A 21,336-nucleotide genomic window follows, 5' to 3' on the forward strand; every position below is an offset into this window, starting at 1 on the left:
AACTCTTTTGCTTCGATCTTGGATAGTTTGGCTTGGATGACATGGGAAGAACTACGTCAGGGCTTGCGTAGGCTTTATTGGATAAAACATGACTTGGTGGATCCCATTGCCCCCATTCTCCCGCGCATTATATCAAAAGTAGATTGTTCAATAATTTAATAGAAGAGGTCAGGATCATGTGACCTAAAAATTCTACGAGGATTTCGAGAATTCTCAAATTGTGTCCGTTTATCATACATCGTGCGGTTAGAAATTATTTTAAATACTTTTATTTAAAATTAAATATAAATAATACCTGAGAAAAATTAGCCGCACGATGTACGATAAACAAACACAATTTGAGAATCCTAAGGATTCTCACAAAGAGGATCTGGAGATGATTCTCATTCCTAAAAATTGGCCTTCATCAATTCAAGACATCACACCATGTGCTATCTGGTCCTACGTTTTTGTAACATAGTTTCGGTGCAGCTCAACACATGATATTTTCATAGCGATAATGTTACAAGTGTTTTAATCATTAGATTTAAATTTTATAATTATTAGAGTATTGTTAAAAGAAATGTTAAATCTTAAGTGTAATGTCCCACAATCCAATCTAAAAGTAAGAAGAAGTTTCCTAATTGTGAATATATATTTTGATTTTGTAATCAAGACCAAAATGTAAGCAGTGAATTATCGCATTTGACTTTATTTAACGACAAAATGAAAGATAAAATGTTGAATTAGTATCTTCTTTTGGAGTTTGGAAGTTTGAAACCTTGAGTACTTAAAAAGGGCCAAGTTCATCCCACCTTTCAAAGGGAAAATGATTATTAGCTTCGTTTAGGTTGGTCAAATTTGGAAGAAGAATTGCAATTGAGTTGTGGAAAATTTAAAGTCTGAATCAGAAAGGATATGATCAGATTATGCATTTAGATAATTACAGATATTATTACCAAACCATACTTTAAAAAAAGTATATATATATATATATATATATATATATATATATTAATTTACTGTATTTGGAGAAGCAATGACGCAAGGGCACCCTCACTAGACACTACCAAGTTCCATGCGACGACCACCAATAAATAAATAAACTAATGAAGTCTAAGTCATCACAAAGTTCCAAGTGCAAAAAGCGCGCGCACAGAAGAAAGCACTTGAACGAAAAGCACCTATGGATTCTTGGATAAGAATAGACTTGTTAAAGTGGAGCTAATGGCCTCGTTTGACATTTCGGATTGTACTAACTATTTCCGTTGGATAGGATAAATAGCCACCGGATAGTACTGACTAAATTAGTAAGATGTTTGGTGCAGTATCGGACTAATGACCGTATTATTTATACTGTGTTTGATATTATACTAGATAGGAGGCATCAAACTTAAAAAAAAAATTTGAAAAAAGTGAAATCATTTTTTTGTTCCCAGATCTCTCCGCACCCCCCAAACACCCTCCCTCTCTCTCCCTTCTTCTTCCCCGACTGTAGAAGAATTCCAAATAATTGTTCCCCAGCTCTCTCCGCCACACCCCCCCAACTCCCTCCCTTTCTCTCCCATATTCTTCTTCCCCGACTAAATAATCCAGGCGTTTTGGTTGGTTTTATTAAGCAGGTGTATACCATGTTATCCTATCCGACCGGTTAAATTAATCCGGCGCTTATTTAGTACGAGTGAACGCCAAACACCCGAGTCCGTATAACTAATCTTATCCGATCCTTTATCCGATCTGCCAAACAGGGCCTATGTGTTACATAGATGTAGGAAAATCAGCAAATTAAAGGGGGGAAAATGGTGTATTGAATCACTTCCTGGTAGGATTCTGTAGCAATTTGTTCTATTTCAGCTATGATTCTACGAAAGAATCAGATGCATAAGCACCGGACTAACATGAAAACAGTACAAAAACTTAGGACGTGTTTGGTACTCTACTTGAATTTCATTTTTTAAACTTAAAAACAATTTTCAAATTTTAAGTCTTAAAAACTTAGCTAACTAAAAAATATAGTTTATTATCTAAAAACATAAAAAGTGAGTTTTTAGAGTTTTTAAAGGTAACTTTTTTCGTCTCTCCTCCAATTCGCAATTTTCAATCTCTCAGTTCTTTCTCTCACTTATCTTCCTCTCTATCTCGTCTGATCCTCTCTTCTTTTTCTTTCCTTCAATCATCTTTTACTTTCTTTCCTCATTTCTCATGTTTCTCCCTATCCTACGATCCTCTCTTTTTAGATCTTTTTGTTTAGTTTAAGTTGTAAGATTTAAAATTTTTAAATCGCAAACCAATCAAGTTTTTGAGTCTTAAAGAAAATTGTTTTCAAGAAATGTTCTTAAGAAATGTTTTGAGAAATAATACAAATTTTCAAATAAGATACCAAACAGGCCCTTAAAAGAAGTTTTCTTCAGAACATTATAGACGTTGAGAGCAGCGTACAATTACACCTTTCACAATGGCGAAGACTACAAGAACGTAATACTGGTGAAATTTTCTCCCATGGATTACACGAGGTACATCAGAATTTGAAAAACATCGACCCAAGGCACGAATGCTCGCTAAGCTGTCACTGTTCGACAGCATACAAGTACAAAGAATCGAATGATTTTAGCTTATTTGTATTGTATTTGATCATATTCCATCGCATTTTTAAGACTACGATCTGATAAAGATATAAGATGTATATGGCAACAATGAAGACATATCCAACTAAACTTCCAAGCTGTGCAAGCCCTCTGAACTTCGGTGCGCGCCTTCCAAATTCCTAGATGAAAAGGCTTCAAATTTTCCTCTCTGCAGATGCTCAAGGAAATCCATGACGACCGGATCAGTCCAAGGTGCTCCAAATGGAGCTTCAGCACCTGCAACCCACCCTAGATGGCCACCTTTGGGTGTCACTATCAACAAGCAGTTTGGATTGTCCTGACAAAACAGCAAGGGATGTACTATATTAACATGCTGATAGTATACAGGAGATCACCAGAGATATGTCAGAAATATTCTTCACAAGCAGAGGGAACATGACAGTATGCCAATCCATTTTATGCAAGTGATCCAAGGAAGATAACCTCTTTTATAAAATAAATTAAAAATTAAAAATTCTAACAATCCCAAGCATATGGGGTCCGTTGAATTTTTGTAAGAAACAGGGATTCCCTGGTCATTTCATTTTCAAGGGTATGCTCGGTCTAGAACAGTCCATCCACGGCATACTACCCTAAACCCTATCACGTTACTTAGTATTTCAAAAATTTGTGGTTTATCTTGGTGTAAAAGGCATTACACATGCCAAATTATATTGGAAATAACAAAATACAAGAACTATTGGAAAATAACAAATAAACCACTAATCCCTATGTTTGGATGAGGGAGTTTCTAAGTACCAAGGAACTCTCGGCTCGATTGTCAAAAATGCAATACAAGAACACTACCAATAAACTACTCAAGCACTACAAAGCCACTACTAAAACACTAAAAAGCAGAATTTCAAATGACACCTTTCAAGGAGTCGTTCGGAAGTTCTCTCATATGTATTGCATCTAGTCACTTCCAAGTACCTCTGTCTAACTTTTCTAGAGCATTCCTAACAAATATTGCCTCAGTTAACTAGGCCCTCATCCAAACATTAGGTAAGGTTTAACATAATTTAGGGAATATTGTCTTGGTCACGAGACTCTACAAACCTTGATATCCTCACGAGGAATTCCCCTGTTAGGAGCAATTGGATCATTTTCCGCCTGAAACCATAAGAACAATAAGTGTAAGAACATTTGCAATAACTGAATACAATTCTAGTTATGCCGCTCATGCAATCATAACAAGAACACTGTTTGATAGAAGGGACATAACTGTAAAGGATGGATGAGGTAAGTCATGACAAGGGAAAGTAGTAGTTTTGTCCTCTTCTTGTTTCGAAGGGATAAACAGTGATGGAAATATAATATAAAGCCACGGATTACCACTATTATGTCATAACTTGTGCTTATTATGCTCATCAATCCCTCCACCAATCACCAATCTATTCATTGTTAGAGGAAGAGATTATACTGGGCATGGGGGTTCCTTATCGCTCTATTTTTCCTTATCCCTCTATCTTTGCATCTTTCCTTCCCTCTCTCTTTTCTATCATTCCCACCTCATTCCTACCAAACTCGGTATAAGAAAACACCACTGAATAGATATGCCCCGGCTCGATATGTCTAATATTTCTTATAACAAGTCCACTATAAATTCAACCAGAATAATAACAAAAGAGCTTTTAGAATCTACACACACCAACATCTGCTGAGAGGTTCATAAAATGTCTATTAACCATATGAAATGTTCGAGAGAAAGATTACCTGAATGCAAAGCAATGGTGTGCAGACATCCTTTATGGAATTTGAACTACTGGAATTAGAGTAGTAGTCATCTACTGACTTGAAGCCAAACGAAACTGCAGTTTTCATTGAAGGTGTTCTCATCAGATGAATGTCATGTTATCCCATCTGAAATCAAATGGTTTCATGTACACAACATACATACCACGAGTTAGTCCGTCATCAAACTCCCTGACGGTCTTTGCATTGGCAGCCAATGGAATATTATACTCACCACCCATGTCTTCAAAAAGTAGAGCATGCCTACAATGTAGTGCCATAAAATTGGGTTATTTATCAACCTGAAGCTGAAATATAAACAACGGTTGAGAACATAATTTAATATTTCATGAGATTTACTTCTTGAAAATTTTGCAGAGTGAACTTGCAAGAGCTTTGTCATAAACATTATTAAAGCCCTTATGGAAGTCCTTGTCTGCAATGACCAAATTGAAAGGATTACACAATGAGACAGCACCAGAAAGACGGCATGCATTAGATTCCTGCAGGTACCACATCATTGAATACAAATGAAATGAAAGTGGAGAAAGGGATAAGAAAATTCCAGTGCAAAATGTAGGTCCGTGTATTGGTAATTTTTATAACTGTACAATTGTAGTGCACACACACTGGACAATTGTAGTGCAAGTCAATTGTCCAAACGAACAAACAGTACAGAAATCCTAAAAGTGATTGGTCAATGACAAAGTATACTGCCAGAACGTGAGAGGAAATGAGTGAAGTTACATTTTACCTGACCCAAGTAGCGAACGAGAATGTTAGCACCAAGAGACCAGCCAGCAGCATACATATTAGCTTTCGGATACCGAGTGCCAACATGAGCCACTACTTCACACATATCTCCTAAAAATGAAGCCGAATAGAACTGCACATCAGCGCCATAAGATAACTAATCACAAAACAGGCTTAATAAACACATCAAAAAGTTCAAATCTTCAGCATTCAACTCCCATCAAGGAACCAAAGAAAATCCGAACTCGAAAACAACCACCTCATGACAACAAGTATCAATCCTGCCGATTGTAAACAATGCTAGCAAAAAATGTTAATTAGGATTATAAGTTTAAACACAGAGAATCACAAATTGGTACAATTGTAAAATGGAAATTGATTGGGCCAAAGTGAGAATACCTGAGGAGTTGTCACAGGGCTGCCGCCGCAACCGCGGCTGTTGAACACCACAACCCGCCATCCTTTACTTTTGGCGCGAACCAACATGTGTCTGACATACGAGTCATCACTCCCTCCAGTTAAACCCGGCTGCAAAAACACCCATTACCCAGAATCCAAATTCAACTTTTAACTCAAAAGCTTTGCGCTTTTTTCATTATTGTAATTTTTCCCGGGAAACAAACAGGAAATAATGTAGTGAATTCTATCACTTTAAAATGCTCTTTTAACTCCAAGTTTGACCACACCCCTTAAAGGAAGAGAAATGTGAGAGCGAACGCACCAGGAGAATGAGGAGAGGGGAATCGGGGGGCAAGAGGCGGTCGTCGCCGGAGACCCAGTCGAGGGCGACGGCGCCGTCGTCTGCAGTACGGAGGCACTCTCGGCGAAGCCTGACGTCGGGAGTGGACCTGTAGAACGAAGCGAATATGGTCTCGACGTGGCGGTTCGACCCGATTATGGGATACGGGTCGTAGGGTCGGGTCACGGTGGTGAGGACGGGGAGGAAGAGGTCGCGGGCGCCACCGAGGATTTCGAGGGACGGGTGGGCCATGGGGGCGGCGGATGAGTTGACGGGGAGCGAGGAGAAGGCGGAGAGGCGAGTGCGGCTGTGGAGATGGGACACGTGGCGGAAATAGGAGAGAGGTGGTGAGTAGCCCAGGGAGGCTCTGGCCATTGGTTGGTTGGTTTTGTATGCAGCGGATAGCTTGACGAGTGGCTTTCGGAAAGACAACAAAAAGTGTTTCTCTCTCTTTCACTATTTGGCTACAAACGGTTAAATAATACTTGTATTAAATAAATATATTTACATAAATTATATATATATATATATATATATATATATGTTGAAGTCATATTTAGAATAGGAATGTGTTTGTGTAAATCCTAAGGAATCTGCAAAAGTATTATATATTCCCTATTAGGATTAAATTACTTATTAAATGTTGTAATCCTAAAGTAAAATGTTTTACCTTTTCTACTACTATAAATAAAGACAAAATGAGATGAATCAAACACACTTCACAATTACACATCTTTCTCTCTACTATTACTGCACCATCTCTCTTTATATGGCCTCCATAATTATGCCTACAATACGTTCTTGACGCTGCGCTAAAGAGAGTTTATTCTTCAATCAGGGGAGTATTACGTTTAAATCATTTTTTTATGATTAATTTATTATTTTGAATTGATCTACATGTTATTGATTCAATTTAATTTTTCTGTGTTGAACGTGATACAACACATTGAAGATGCAATTCTGGCTTACAGAGAAGGATCTTCTACAAATTCAAAGGCTTTTATTTGTTTTCTACCAATCAGATACGCTTAAAATAAAGTAAAATATTTAAAACGACCATAATGCATGAAAATATTCCCCATGATGCATGAACCCCCTACATTTATATTTACCTTCCGATATATATATATATATATATATATATATTGTATATGTTTCATATATTTGTCAATATATATTTGTTTCATGCATTACGCAATTATACTATGTGAAATTTGTGAGTTAAATAATATAAATAAATTAGAAACAGTTAAGGTTGTTCAAACCCTAGATGTCGAAAAAAAAAAATAGAGAAAAAAAAGAGGAAAATTGTTGAGCCGCGCCTAGCTGGCCTGAAGCCAAGCCAAGACAGCAGCTCCCTTTTTTTTGGGGGGGGGGGGGGGGGGTGGGGGGGGAGGAAGGGGGGCGGCTTTTCTGTGCACGAACCTAAACCCACACGCTGGGTTTATCACCTGACAGACCTACAGCCTTGGCCCGCATACCAGACTGGGTTTAAATCACACCTGGGCCCATTTTTTCCTCTTGGCTTGCTCTGTTGATTGCAGCACGTTGGGCTCCATCTTCTCATTCTCAACCCGTGACTGTAGCAAGCCTGCAAAGCTTGTTTTGCAGGTTGTTGGGCTACTTGCAGCAGCCTCACACGACCCATCTTCACACTGCAAGCCTATAGCTTGCACATGCTGATTGGGCTACCCCGTGTGGCCTGCCCAAGCCAAATTTGGCCCGTTTCTGCTTCTAACTGCACCCAACCATGGGGTGCCCACGGCCAAGCTCAAATTAGGCTATACTTTTTACCTAATAATATTATTTTATTTCTACGATCGACCCCGAATGGTTTCAATCTATTGAATTAATTAAAAGTGACTTGCAGTCCATTAATCTGATAATGAATCCAAAATTATTGACTTGAAGATCACTTTTGGACATTAACGATTCAATAATTTCTTTTGATACTTTGAACTATCACATACTTTCGTAGTAACGAAACTCTCACATTTGAGTTCCCGAAGAAACTCAAATCCACTATACTTAAATTAGCATATTGCATTATGTGTTTCTTACAAGAACCTCTTATTATGAACTAATTGTTCATAAAACTAAATTGAACCTGTAATTTCCAATTTAGTGCCTTTGAAATCCGAAGTTTTCATAAAACAATACACCCATTAAAACTCGACGTTTTTCATGAAAACCATGTCTTAGCACTCGAATGTTCTAACTTTGATGCTTATGGTTGATTCATTCTCAAAGAACCAATTACAATCTTGTTCCCTCCATTCAGTGGATTGTCGTACCGTCACAAGTTCGATTTTCGTAAATTGGATGTTTCTAATAGAAACCACTTTATGTGGGGTACAAGATGTGAATCTCCACTTGACTAGCAAGAAGCTGAGAAACCATTGAAACTAACAATGGCAAGGAAGAGTTGAATAAGCCTCCGCTATAATCTTCATTCGAAGACTTATGCTCAAAGCATTATCAATGGAGATACCTCTCGAAAGAGAATTCCATGGCTCTTTGGCTTGCTCCTACGGACCATGTGATCATGAGACATATTGCCCGAAGCACACCATGATTACGTCCATGAATGAGTACAATTCTGAAGTTTATAAATTTGATCGAATTTTGACTGGAGAATATTTTTCTCGTCATTCCCTATTTCTAACTCGCCCCTGAAGCAGCAGTGTAGAAATCAGAAGTTTACCACATTCTCGGATCTGATTACTACCACAAATGTGAGAGAAAGGTATGGATCCAATTTGGCTAGAGTCTACAGAATGGCTCGACCCAGTTTGGTCAAAGCCTACCGAATGGTAATGCACTGCTTTGGCAGGGATACACTGAATGACATACTCTTTCACAATACAATTTCGAGTTTGTTTTTACAACATATGGTAGAATCAAAGCCTGCCAAGGTGTGGCATCATACCCGAAGCGTGATCTTTGGCACCTAAGACCTAAAACTTCAAGAATAAGGGATAATATTCCCGAACCTTAACCCTACAAAATCTTCTTCCGTCTTGATGGAATAGATCATTGGTTATGCATATATTTGTGCCCCTATCAATGTTGTTAAGGAGTACCATTCTAGTAGTCAATATGTGAGACTAATTTTTGCTCCACCAAACACCGTTGGAAGAGCAGAATTTTGACATGGATGGTCTTGTTTGCCGAATCCCCTTAGTAAACCATTTACTTTGTGAACATTTTTCCATGTTCTTGGATTCAAGCTTGGTGTATGTTTTACTTATGGATAATTTTATTGATATTGTCCTCGAATATGAGTTAATTGAATCATGTTTCTTAATACATGTGACCAATTCAATTAAACACGTGATTAGGTTGGAATGTGGGAAAGTTAGTTGTCTGGATGAATGCGTACTACGCACACTAACTTTACACTTAAATCACATCTCTAACAACGACTTCATGTCTATCCAACCAGATTAAGAGCATTTGCACGCTCCTCGTTTATGAATGATACTGAATTACCATTTAAGAGACCTTAAATTCTCCCTAACGTTGAGTTTTTAAGAATATTCGAGATGACAATGATCATAAATGAAACCATTGAAGAAAATAGAGTGAAATATCTTTGCACCACCTCCAAAAATGAGCTTGAAGCTTTGATTTGGGGCCAATGGGTTGTCTCCCAATTGGGAATACATCACATGTGGTCAGCCTAGAGCTGGGTGATTGAGCAGTTTACTTGCTTTGGCACGACCTTTTGGGACACTTAGGTCGAACAATGATGATACAATGCATCTCCTTATTTGAAGTAAGGATATTGTGCCTACGAGCACACTTTGCCAAGCATGCTCATTAGGAATTTTGATTTTTTATATCAGTCCTCACAAAGATACAACAGGACTCTCTTTTCACAGTGGATTCAAGGGAATATGTGGACTAATCCAACCAAAATGCGGACCATATAAATACTTATGGTTTTGGTTGATGAATCGATAAACTAAGTCACATGTTTGTCCACACACATTACTGCTAAACCTCTTGGCCGATTATGGGTTCACCACCCTACTTATCCCTTAAGGTCCGGGAGATTGGATAATGTCGGAGAGTTTACATCGACGGTTTTCGATAAAGTATTACATGTCGTTTTGGGTTTCTAATTGAACATCAAATTCCCATGTTCACCCAAAATAGCCTCGCCTGGTGATCATAAAGCGCAATTCAAATGATTGCCCGAATTTTGGTGAACATACCAAGTTTCCGGTTTCTACCTAGGGCTATGCAATCCTTGTACGCAGTTATGTTGGTTTGCCTTGTGGCCCATTGCCACCCAACCTATATGACGTTACAGTTGGTTACTGGGTACGAACCTGAAGATTTTCGTATTTACGTATTTGGGTGTGCATTCCATGTGCCAAGTTACGTCGCCGCAACGTACCACTATGGGTCCTCAAAGAAGGATGTGTATTTTTTGTCGATCATGATTCTCCTTCACACTAGCTCTCTTTAAGCCCTTGCATGCGATCTCTTTACCGCTCATTTACGGGTTGTCACTTTAATGAGACAGACTTCACGCCATAAGGGGGAGATAAGAACGTCAATGTTCCTGTAAAACGGCGCGATGTTGCGTGGACGTTGCCCACTATGTCTTATCTCGATCCCATACCGCACAAGTGTGATAAGCAAATGCGATGAATTCTAGTTTTCAGAACGTTGCTCCAGATGCATTCCTCTGATCTAGCTAAAGTGACGAGATCATATACCAGTTGCAAACATGCCTGCAAAGATAGACGTACTTAACAAACGTCGAGTCAGCATCCCTAGAGGGTGTGTTGCCCTTGTTGGACGGTTTGGACGCTTTTGTTGGACGGTCCGGTACACCAGCAGATAACCAATCAATTTGCCTTAACTTGGAGCACGACAGATCACTCGGTTCGTTTAATTCACTTTCTTAGAAGAGGAAGACACGGCACAACAATGAATCTAAACTCGATCGATGTCTTAAATCATTTCCATCTCATGAGATTAATCCAGATTTCTCCCGAAATTTAAAGTTCTTGGTCCAGTATACTAGTTTGGATGAGCTAAATAGAATTGAAATAAGATTATGATCGATGATGTTTTCACTTATATGGTAGCTACCGGCATAAATAAAAAGTGACGATATCAAACCGTGTTCCGTTGATTAAGTGACAACGTAGAACTGATTGGACAACTAAAGTTACAATCCATATCAAATTCCTTACCAAAGTGTGTATTGGACTTGTCGTTCCTACAGTGCCCAAGGTAACCCTGTTGTGTTACAAGTGGGAAATGAAACGTTATGAGATGAATGAAATGGTACGATATGATGCACCCCTTACGGCGCAATGTTTCTCTCAAACGTCTTGTGATTGATAGCAGCATTATGAAATGTGGTTAGTGTTTTCTCCATGAGGATATAGATACGGAGATTTATATGTAAGTCTCGAAGAATTACATAGATTGTTTCAAATAGTTCCAAAACCACGGAACACCCTCTTAACTTGTTTTGAGGCATTCACTTATGGATTGAAAAATCTGACGGATGTGGTATACCCGTCTATATGATTATTTGATCAGTCAGGGATATGAATTATGCCTTTACGTGTTAAACTATGAAGTCTTATTCCAAATTTCTAGAGTTACAATTTGTGTCGTTGACACAAATCTCACTAAGACTCCAGAAGAGCTTGAGAAAACCGCCTCGCACCTGAAGATGGAATTTGAGATGAAGGATCTTGGGAAATCTCTTTTATGCCTTAACCTGAAGTTGAAGCATTGTTCTAACAATATTTTGGTCTACAAGTTAAACTACACCCCGAATGTGTTACCTTTAAGTATACCTTTGATCGTCCATACGTTATATGCAAATGAGACCTTTGAAGAGGTTATGGAATCCGAAATTACATATATGAGTTCAACTTTGCGCTTTGTTGTACTTAGCTCATTGTATTTAGACAGGACATCTCCTTCGCTATTGATCTTGGTAAAGATGCAGCACCGTGCCTATACGCAACCACTGATTTGGTATTAAAGACGTACCCTGAAGGTACTATGAGGGCAAATCCCAACGCACCTCGAGCAAATCCAACCCCCCTGATCCTCGAAATGATGATTGCCTTGTTTGTTATGCTGACGCTGGTTGTTTATCAAACCCGCACAAGGCAAAATCCCCGAATGGTTATGTCTTTACTGTTAAGGATATCGTAATATCTTGGAGGTCCACGATATGACCTTAGTTGCGAAATCTTCGCATCGTTATAAGACTCAGCTCACTTCATTACGCCACAAGTGAAACATGGTTAAAAGTTCTTGTTGAGAATTTCGAAGTACTTGTTGTGTTTTCATCCATCGTTAAGTCCCGACGATGATCCATGAAGATTATGCCGCATGTATCAACCCGACCAAGCCATGATACATCAACGAAGTCAACGCCAAGACATATTGCACTTACATCTACATCAGCAAAGCATCAGGAGATTGAAGTCATGCAATCTGTTCACAAGACAACTTGGCCAATCTCTTCACCAAGTCATTGCCCAAGTCTACACTTCAGAAGCTCGTCCAAGGAATCGGTATGCGTAAATTATCTGAGTTGAATCGCTTGTAGTTCTCTTATTTAGAAGTTATGTCTAACTCAGGGGAAGTATCTTGAAACATACTCACATGATCTTAATGTACTCTTTGTCCCTACGATTAGGAGCATTTTTCTCACTGGGCTTTTACTACCTAAGTAGGTTTTAATGAGGCACCCATCCCGGGATGATCATACTCCGTTGAGTTTAGTACCTTTGTCCAGTTTGACGAGCGTTTTAGACATTATACATATTTTTCTTACTTTTCTCCTTAGTCTATGAGTTTTTCCCATTCCTTGGGTTTTACCATAGCAATGTTTTTGTGAGTTTTTACAAATGCATACTTCAAAGTAAATTTGAGACTCGCGATCACCCGTTGTGCCGATGACTTCATCAACTATTTTACCTTATCTGCTGAAGAATCTGATGTGATGGTTTGTTGAGTATTTACACACTCAAGAGGGAGTGTTGCAGTCATATTTAGAATAGGAATGTGATTGTAAATCCTAGGGAATCTGGGAAAGTATTATATATTCCTATTAGAATTAGATTACCTATTAAATGTTGTAATCCTAAAGAGAAAGGTTTTACCATTTCTACTACTATAAATAAAGGCACACTGGGGTGAATCAAACACACCTCACAATTACACATCTCTCTTTCTCTCTACTATTACCGCACCCTCTCTCTTTATATGGCATCCATAATTGTTCAGTAAATTATGCCTACAACAATATAATAATTATATGACAATTTTATTAAATACATGTATGTATTGTAGTTAATTTTGTAAAATGAAATTTTAATTTTAATGTTCTGTTAATTTTTTATAAATCTTCATGTGTTGGTGGACGTGACTTGTCACCGATTGTCCTTTTTTTTATTAAATAAAATTAAAAACATAACATAACATAATAAAAAATTAAAAACAAAAGTACCCCATAAATAGTTGTTTAATCATATAATTAACTGACCCCCACAAATTCATCTGAAAAACCTCAATTATTTTCCTTAATTTCATTCGCTAACCTTCTCCAAATACTTTTGCTTCTCCTCCTCCGTCATGAACGCAGTCACCGGAAAAGACTTCCCGATCCCCATCGGAGTCTTGAAAACGATCTTCTTCCCCGCCGGATCCTCAACGCTCATCTCAGATATCGGGACCCAAAGAAAAACCTGCTTGCTCTTGATCCCCGTCATCTTCTTCATCCTGCACTTCTCCACGTACCCAGTCACCTCAGTTGCGTAGCTGACACGCGTGTTGGACCCCTCAAAGAAGTGCTCGTAGGGTTGCTTCTGCTTCATCCACACGAACCCAGTTTCTCTGACCCTCCCGCACTCCACGAGGTCCTGCAAGGGGAGGACGCCTTTGGGAAACCCTAGCTCTTCCAGTAGGTCTATGGACTGCCGGTAGCAATCTTCGGGGCCGTACACGATCTCCGCCCCGGCACGCTGCTTGTCTTCACCAACAATTTGCTTGCCACTAGCCATCGTTGGAGGAGAGTCGCGAGTAAATCTTTGATATTTTTCAGAGTGTTTGGAAGGAGGGTTTGAAGGTTTGGAGCTTTTAGTTTGTTGGGTTGAATTAATAGATGGGAGAGGGCTTCAAAGTTGTTGGATGGAAGTTGAACAGAATTAGGGTTCGGAGAGGGAGGTGGGTTGTTCACCAAATGGACATTGCGCTTGTGTCATTGGTCGGCACGGTGATTACGTGCTTAAGGTGATAATGGACTTTAAGGGTCGGAGACACGTTGATGACACTGTATTCACCCACCCTTCGGAGAAACTCTTAATTTCAATTAAAATTGACAAATTTCTTCGATATTTCTGACATATCGGTTAACTGTTAACAAATTACCATATGACATTTCCTAAAGTTTTATTTTAAATTTCCACATTTTTTAGCAAATTGTCATCTTTTCTATCGAAAACAACCGATATCAATATTTCAACAATTTTGCATATCGATATTTCCACCGATATCAATATATTCACTTGTAGTAGAGAGAGTGCTAGCTAGCTTATCAGTTTTAAGTGTCCAAATAATTTGGTAAATAATAGAAGGGTTAATTGCTTACAACTTAGGTAAAGAAAAGTTAGTTTTTGCTACCGGTTACCATTAATTTAGTGTTTCTAAAAAGGGAAGGTAAAGACTTTGCCACGGTTTCACATGGTTTGGCGTGTTGGATGATTATACTTGACTACATCTAAAAGTTGATCTATAGGATACCAAAGTCTAAACCTCACGGCTCGAATACATCTCAAATGATGTTTCGAGTGCTAGGCGTCAATGGGTTTCGTGCACGTAGGTCAACAACATATCTGCTTGCCTGCGGCTGATCCGAACAAAATTTAGGAGTTATTTCATATTATCTCCAACCGAAAAAAGCTAAATATAGTATCGTCTCGAATTATAGTTATGTAAAAAATTATTTTTATATGCACAGCATCAGGCCACTCATATACCATCTATAACCAACGGGGGCATGTTTTCTTGCCAAACTTACGCTGCCAAAATCGTACTCGTGTTCTCATATAACACACTTTACCAATTACTGGCCACTTCTGAATCTACCTATCTACCTATTGTACTTTTCTCATTTTGGTAATATCTGCTGGTGGAGAAAGTCTTAGGTCGGGCATCTGGACCATGTGTCCGTCGCACCTTGGACTACCACCTCCAGGTTTCGGATGGAAGAATTTCTCCTGTTGGTGACTGGAAGTTGAGAAAACTTTTAGGTGTCAATTTGTTTGAATGAATTTTGACCAGAAATGCAAAAATAGGTGAAATTTTGCCAAGCGTAGCATTCAGTGCTGAAATTTAGGTAAAAGTTTGGAGTAGAACCACACAAAACTTGACAAGGTTCGATGATCTTATGCAGTGGATATTCCGTACCTGAATATCTTGGTCAAGTCACAACTGCGGCATCTTTGAGTGTTACTAGCTACAAAAATACACCGATACGAACATGAAACCTCCGATTAACAAACTATAGCTTTCTCCACAGTCAATAGTTACTTATGTGTATCTAAAGACCAAAAATCAATTACGATAAACAAGATAAGACATTTTATGAACAGAAAATCAAGGTCAAGATTTATTCCTAAGGAAACGCCATCACATAATAAACTTTTCCTTAGAAGAGAGAGAGAACCGAGTAGTCAATTGTTGCGAACAACACAAGAAGCCGGTATCAACACTAGTGCTTGTCCTTGGGAATATCCTTTGGTGGAACCTTTGATTCCAGTTCCTTGGTGATTCTGAGAGAATCCATGAAGTCGTATTAAGATGCAAGACCACTAACAAAAATATACGAAAGCAGAGTACATTATTTCCATGATAATAAACATAAAACGGCATATCACAATTCATCGAGTCCTCAAGATCACACTTAAAAAATATCCCTACGCAATCATCAATGTCCACTGTCCAGGTTTGGCTGGACAATGATTTGTACACTGCACCAGTGTTTGATAACAAATCATTCTTGGTTTATCTTGACACAAAGAATAGAACCAAGTAATACTATAAATGAAAGTCTTTTATGATCTGCCCTTCTATTTGAGGGCTGATTCCAAATTACAGAAATTAATGCCCTACTCCAACCAAAAGATCGAGACTAGGGTAATGGTAATACTGAAAGGCTAAGATAAAAGAGAAAAGGCAATGGAGATAGTATCATTTTAAAGATGCCTAGTCATTTAGGTAATACAGTACATCTAAGGCTTCAAAAATCAAACCCGTCAAACCCCCACCAAACTAACATCTCTCACACAGGAGATCAATTTTCACACCATTGCTTGCTAACTTACTAAACCTTCCTCTTTTCCAACATCAAGACAAAACAAACGAAAACGGTTCATGATAACATCATAAATCTTCATCCAAAATCTAAATATAAAGCATATCAGATGCTGCAATCTGCTGAACGCTAACACGTATCCATGTTAAGAGTGACACACGGTTAAGCTGAACCATTTTCAAGAAACATATAGAATTCAAATGAACTGCCAAATTAAATTTTGACTAAATTGAGTACCAACTTGCACACTTACAAACAATTTCATAGTGAACATATTTTACAGAAAAACAAAACGAAAAAAAGAATGAGAAGAGGATTACTTGGGGGATTCTTCCTCAAGCCAGGTGCGGATGTGTTTGACATTGCGCTTGAAGATGGAAGCTGATTGCCTGACATCGCTCCTCAGCATAAGAACCACCGCGCCTACACCAGCAACTGTGAGTATGAAGTTTGTCAAAGCCATACTTCTTCTGCTTCTTGCAAAACCTAGTCCCAATCCAAACGAAGGAAATGATTCCGGATTCAATCCACCAAATGTAATTCAAAACATATAACCAAGGTTTTAGCTAACTTAGCCAAAAGGGTGGATATCCATTCCCAGAATTTTGAGATTTCGCTATGTTTTCAAGTGCCAAGAAAACTGTTTTACAAAAAATGATATAAATATGTATAAAATTGGACATATTAATTATCGAAACAGCTCAGGAAATAAAACCAAAGTGAGGATTAATTAAAATCAAGGTCCAGAGTTGATCTTTAACATTCTTTCCATTCAAGCAACGTCAAATATTATTCATATCAATAATTCAAAATTTTGAAACTTAAATTCGCTTCCCAACTATTTAAACACGGAAGACAAAGTCCCCCTCTCAACCCCAGTCAGTAGCCATGGTCGCTGAGTAATTATTATTCTTCTTATCTTAATATAATCTTAATCTGAATCAAATCACAAAAACCACCCAAAAAAAAAAAAAAAATAACCCTTAAATCGGCAACAAAATGTAAAATTGGATTCAGAAAATCAAATTGTAAATATAAAAACAGAAATTAAAGATGATAGTGAGCGTGAGCGTGAAATTACCTAAGAGAAGTTCGGACGTTGAAGTGGTAAACTTGGGGCTGCTCCTGGGCGGTGGCTTCGCGGGAAACTGAGACGGCGGAGCGAAAATGTGGTGGTGGCGGAGAAGAGGGATTCTGAATTTCTGCGGGTGAGAGAGCACCGAAGGTTGCGGATCAAGTTAAAATATGGGTTTTGGGTTGTCTTGTTATTTGCATGGACCCAATAAAGCATTTGGGTTTTTGTTGTTAATGGACCTACACTGGGTCCAAGTGCCCTTGGACTTGGGTTGTTTTTTAAATCCTCTCAATTTATCCTGCGTACCTTCGGTTCCCGCTTGAAAATGCATGCGCAAAAAGCACTTATGCTTGAAAGCGATTTTGATAGAAGCACGATTATTGAAGAGCTTTTTTTTTTTTTTTTTTTTTTTAAACTATCGAGAAGGATTTATTGAAGAAGCTAGATGCTTCTACTGAAAGCACTAACAAGTTCTTTTGTAATCTATAAACGTTGTTAAGAGAGAGAGCTCACAAGTCAAAGTAAAGAGATTAAAATGGTGACTTTTGAGTTACAGTAGGCAAAATGAGATCAAAATCGAGTTTAGGAGCGTAACTAAAAATAAGCCTTAATTTAGTTCTATTATGTTTTTTTTTTTTTTTTTTTTTTTTGCCAAAATTAGTTCTATACGTTCGTTTGTCTTACTTGTAGAAGTGGGGTTGCACTAAACCACACATAAAGCAATAATATTAGGTATCATACTTGTTATTAATACAGAGATATGATTCCGCACACCGTTTTAACTTTTCACAAACTTCTTTTGATTTATGACTATTGGATAGAATAAATCAAACAAAAACAATGAACAACATCAAACAAAAATATGTAAAACGTTAAAAAGAGCGTGTTTATCGTCTTCCTTTATAAAAATCGATTCCATATAATCTAAACTACATTAAAACCCTCTTTGCCAACCAAAAGAGGGTAAAAAGACAATTTTATCTTCAACCACAAAACAAAATCATGGGCAATAAAGTAAATTCACACAAACTATATTTTACCTTTTTATTCAAAGCCTCACTCAAGGGTGATCATAACACCCTCTAATTTTGAACAATAAAATATAAAAAGAAAACTTCTCTCTCTAATCCACATTCCTTTTTTCTTCCTTTCTCGTTCTCATTTTAAAATCAAAATCAAAATTATTTTCACGCACAAAGTGTGGGGCATATGTTAATGAAAAATGAAGATAAGGAAGAATCTATCGGTTCTAAAAAAAAGTCAAAAGAAGATTTTCGCCAAGAAACCTAACATGTAAAATCTTCCCAAAGAAAAGGAGTAGTGATGATAGTGGGTTCGGAATCAATGGCTTTAGTTTTGGGCTATGAACATCAACCAAATTCCCACCACACGCACCAAACTTTGGTGCTTTCTTGTCTCACAAGATCTCTCCTTTTTATCCTTTTTAAATCTACACTTTCCCTACTATCATGATTAATCACAAGAATCATATTTTCAAAGCAATTTTTTTGGCCAATTACTCACATTTTTTTCTTCTCAAAATTAGCTACCTATGTTTTGCTTAAATTTTGGATTTGGTTAAGTGTCTCTAGCACAATCGTAATTTTACAATGGACTCTGAATACATGTAATCGCTTATACATTTTCTTACACATAAGATAAACTCGGCTACATTTGTATTGGTTTGAAATCTGAATGTTCAAGCTCATGATTTGACTCTTATAAGTTATGAGTTACGCATGAAGTAAATTTTATAATTACTTGTTGGATCAGTTTAATTTCACATAACATATTTCACAAACATGTTCATGGTCCAGAATCGACAGAGTCCTCTATTTTCACATGTATATAGTCAAGAGTTTGATTTGCTACTCGCTTATAGTGATTGGTGTGTCATAATGATCTAAATGGCTTATGACGCGTTTAATGCATCTCCATACTCCAAACGATTATTCATATACTAATACACTTTACTAACCTGACTTCTTCACAATCACAAAATCAAAATCACTTTGATAACTTTTCAATTACAAACTTACAAAATCGTGTTACCCTACTTAATTAAAACCATGCATTATGTTACTTATTTACAAGTCCATGCTACTCTACATGAATAAAAAGATTAAAAGTAAAAAAAAAAAAAATTGAAAGGGGATGGATCAAAATCTACCCAGTCTGATATTCTTGGAACAACCACCTAGCTTAAAGCCTAAAGCGAGTCGGTGGTTGTCTCAGAATCTCTCATCAGTGTGTCCCAACAAAAGACTTGATGGTTCAGTGTGGGTCCGACCACAAAACTTACAAGCGGGGCCCTCTGTTGATCATGAATTTGGTCATTGTAATCTGGACCCTTGGTCACTCGTAGCATCATCCTGAACCCTCCAAGTGGCAGAATCCCAGACGCCCAATTTTTTTATTATTTCCATTAGGAATGTACTATCTACGCATTTTTTTTATTTCTCACATACTCATTATTAAAATTTTATCATTTCATTTTTTTTTAATTCATTTGATTTGACGACGAAAAATTAAAAAATTGTGCGAGAAAAAAAAGAGTGAATAGAACACCACTTTCTATTATTTTTTGTTTAAAAAATCATTTCAATTATTTTTTTTGTTAAAAAACTAATTTCTCTTATTAGTTTGTGTACTTTCCTACCGGCCTACCTATTATTATTATTTTTTAATAAAACCGGCCTATCCTTTGTCCAGGGATATAAAATGGATCAGCCAACTGGTGTTATTAAATTATACAGAATTGGATCCTCTCCTGAATTTGGGCTCAAAAGCCTTCTGACCAATACATAAGGGTTGTTGAATTTTGATCCAACGACTACAAATAGAGAGCACTCTAAAAGTTATAATAATTGTAGCCGTTGGATTTTCATCCAATGGCTTTTGTGTGTTGGTCAGGAGAAGATCCAATTCCAAATTATAAATTACTAAATTAGTTTAAGCATAAAATAAAATATTTCAAGAGTATATATATAATACAGAGGAAGCATGTAATCAATTGTCATTACAAAAGAGCAAAGACTAATACCAAGATCGTAAGAAGAGTTTGGTAAGTGAACTTGTAATTAAACACGATGTTGAAGTAACTGATTGTATGAATTAGTTGAGCCGATTCTAAACCTACAAGTATATATTACACGTTAAAGACCGTCATCAAATAACAAATGATTTTATAAGCTCCATCAGTTCCCTAGTGTGCATATGAAGTAACAAATACCAAAGCGATACAAGCAATTCCAAATACAAACTGAATGAAGTTCGCATCACGCAACTAACGTTAATTCAAGGTACATACTAAAATGTATAAACATCTTTTGTTATGTTCGTTCTTTTCTTCCTTATATATAAATATGTCCCTAGTTTGAATCTATATAGTAAAAAACTAATAATATATTTATTATTGCAATGTCTAATAAAGTCGAAAATAAATGAGGAAACTCCATTGTGACATCCCATGATTCATGTGATACTTTAAGAAACTGAACGGAGGCATGTGGTCCGGCAACACTTGAGTGCTTTTGTCTCCCCATTGTCTCTACAAAATGTGGACCCATAAGTTTATACCAATAGATAATTAAAATCCCACATCGATTTTCTATTTCTAAATTGTGTGCCATGTGAGCTAATTCCATCTTCTATAATCCCACTTAATTATAATTACAATAATAATAAATAATAATCCCAACTTGTCTTTTAACTTTTGCATATGCTTATGGAAGTAACTCACTTTTTACAGCCATGCTAGTGGATGGACAATGGGACCAAAGTAGTTTCAGGACCATTCAAAGTTTGAAAAATATATATGTGAAGGTCTTACGAGAATTTTTCAAATGTTTATTATAGATTCTTTTTGTGCCTATTAAGTATTTGATGCAATTTCTGCTAGGCATATATCGACAGGTTGCGTTGATGGAACTTAAAAAATTATCTTTATATTACTCATTAAATTGCATCGACATATGTCTATATCTGCTAACAAGTGTGCAATATGATTTAATTGACGATAATAAGTCCATTAAGTGTTGAACAAAATGCCCCAGTGAATAAACTA

The 21,336-nt window shown here is 37.2% G+C and overlaps 3 protein-coding genes across 6 annotated transcripts; all 3 read right to left on the bottom strand.

The window, feature by feature from the left end:
- Nucleotides 1-2,370: 2,370 nt before the first annotated feature.
- Nucleotides 2,371-6,291, bottom strand: LOC137711100 (embryogenesis-associated protein EMB8). 2 transcript variants are annotated; one of them, XM_068450304.2, is made up of 8 exons: nucleotides 5,812-6,291; nucleotides 5,490-5,618; nucleotides 5,092-5,223; nucleotides 4,698-4,840; nucleotides 4,504-4,601; nucleotides 4,320-4,414; nucleotides 3,663-3,716; nucleotides 2,371-2,901 (listed from the first exon to the last, which is right to left on the bottom strand). In XM_068450304.2, the coding sequence occupies exons 1-8, from the start codon at nucleotides 6,202-6,204 to the stop codon at nucleotides 2,689-2,691; spliced, it is 1,257 nt and encodes a 418-aa protein (XP_068306405.2). In that variant the 5' UTR covers nucleotides 6,205-6,291; the 3' UTR covers nucleotides 2,371-2,688. The 2 variants fall into 2 exon arrangements, with proteins under 2 accessions (XP_068306405.2, XP_088551793.1); XM_088695667.1 differs by having other exon boundaries at nucleotides 5,092-5,247; nucleotides 5,812-6,278.
- A 6,943-nt stretch (nucleotides 6,292-13,234) lies between these two features.
- LOC137711401 (uncharacterized) lies at nucleotides 13,235-14,067 on the bottom strand. Its single transcript, XM_068450637.2, has one exon. It carries the CDS (start codon nucleotides 13,881-13,883, stop codon nucleotides 13,410-13,412), a length of 474 nt encoding a protein of 157 aa, XP_068306738.1. The 5' UTR covers nucleotides 13,884-14,067; the 3' UTR covers nucleotides 13,235-13,409.
- A 715-nt stretch (nucleotides 14,068-14,782) lies between these two features.
- On the bottom strand, nucleotides 14,783-17,454 carry LOC137711366 (uncharacterized). 3 transcript variants are annotated; one of them, XR_011065052.2, is made up of 5 exons: nucleotides 17,277-17,454; nucleotides 16,516-16,681; nucleotides 15,548-15,653; nucleotides 15,289-15,337; nucleotides 14,783-15,108 (listed from the first exon to the last, which is right to left on the bottom strand). XR_011065052.2 is itself a non-coding variant. In XM_068450596.2 (4 exons), exons 2-3 carry the CDS (start codon nucleotides 16,656-16,658, stop codon nucleotides 15,593-15,595), a joined length of 204 nt encoding a protein of 67 aa, XP_068306697.1. In that variant the 5' UTR covers nucleotides 16,659-16,681; nucleotides 17,277-17,454; the 3' UTR covers nucleotides 15,178-15,337; nucleotides 15,548-15,592. The 3 variants fall into 3 exon arrangements, 2 of the variants coding, with proteins under 2 accessions (XP_068306697.1, XP_068306695.1); XM_068450596.2 differs by lacking the exon at nucleotides 14,783-15,108 and having other exon boundaries at nucleotides 15,178-15,337; XM_068450594.2 differs by lacking the exons at nucleotides 14,783-15,108; nucleotides 15,289-15,337 and having other exon boundaries at nucleotides 15,359-15,653.
- Nucleotides 17,455-21,336: the final 3,882 nt, after the last annotated feature.

The sequence above is a fragment of the Pyrus communis genome, chromosome 6 (genome assembly GCF_041283825.1).
Source record: "Pyrus communis isolate YQ-2024b chromosome 6, ASM4128382v1, whole genome shotgun sequence".
In the NCBI taxonomy this organism is placed as follows: Eukaryota; Viridiplantae; Streptophyta; class Magnoliopsida; order Rosales; family Rosaceae; genus Pyrus; species Pyrus communis.

Coding starts and splice junctions, on each gene's coding strand:
- LOC137711100 (XM_088695667.1), bottom strand. CDS start 6,204: ATGGCCAGAGCCTCCCTGGGCTACTCACCACCTCTCTCCTATTTCCGC. Junction 5,619..5,811: donor CCCCTCTCCTCATTCTCCTG/GTGCGTTCGCTC, acceptor GTGTTTTTGCAG/CCGGGTTTAACTGGAGGGAG. Junction 5,248..5,489: donor GCCCTGTGACAACTCCTCAG/GTATTCTCACTT, acceptor TTTTGTGATTAG/TTATCTTATGGCGCTGATGT.
- LOC137711401 (XM_068450637.2), bottom strand. CDS start 13,883: ATGGCTAGTGGCAAGCAAATTGTTGGTGAAGACAAGCAGCGTGCCGGG.
- LOC137711366 (XM_068450596.2), bottom strand. CDS start 16,658: ATGGCTTTGACAAACTTCATACTCACAGTTGCTGGTGTAGGCGCGGTG. Junction 15,654..16,515: donor CTTGAGGAAGAATCCCCCAA/GTAATCCTCTTC, acceptor GGATTCTCTCAG/AATCACCAAGGAACTGGAAT.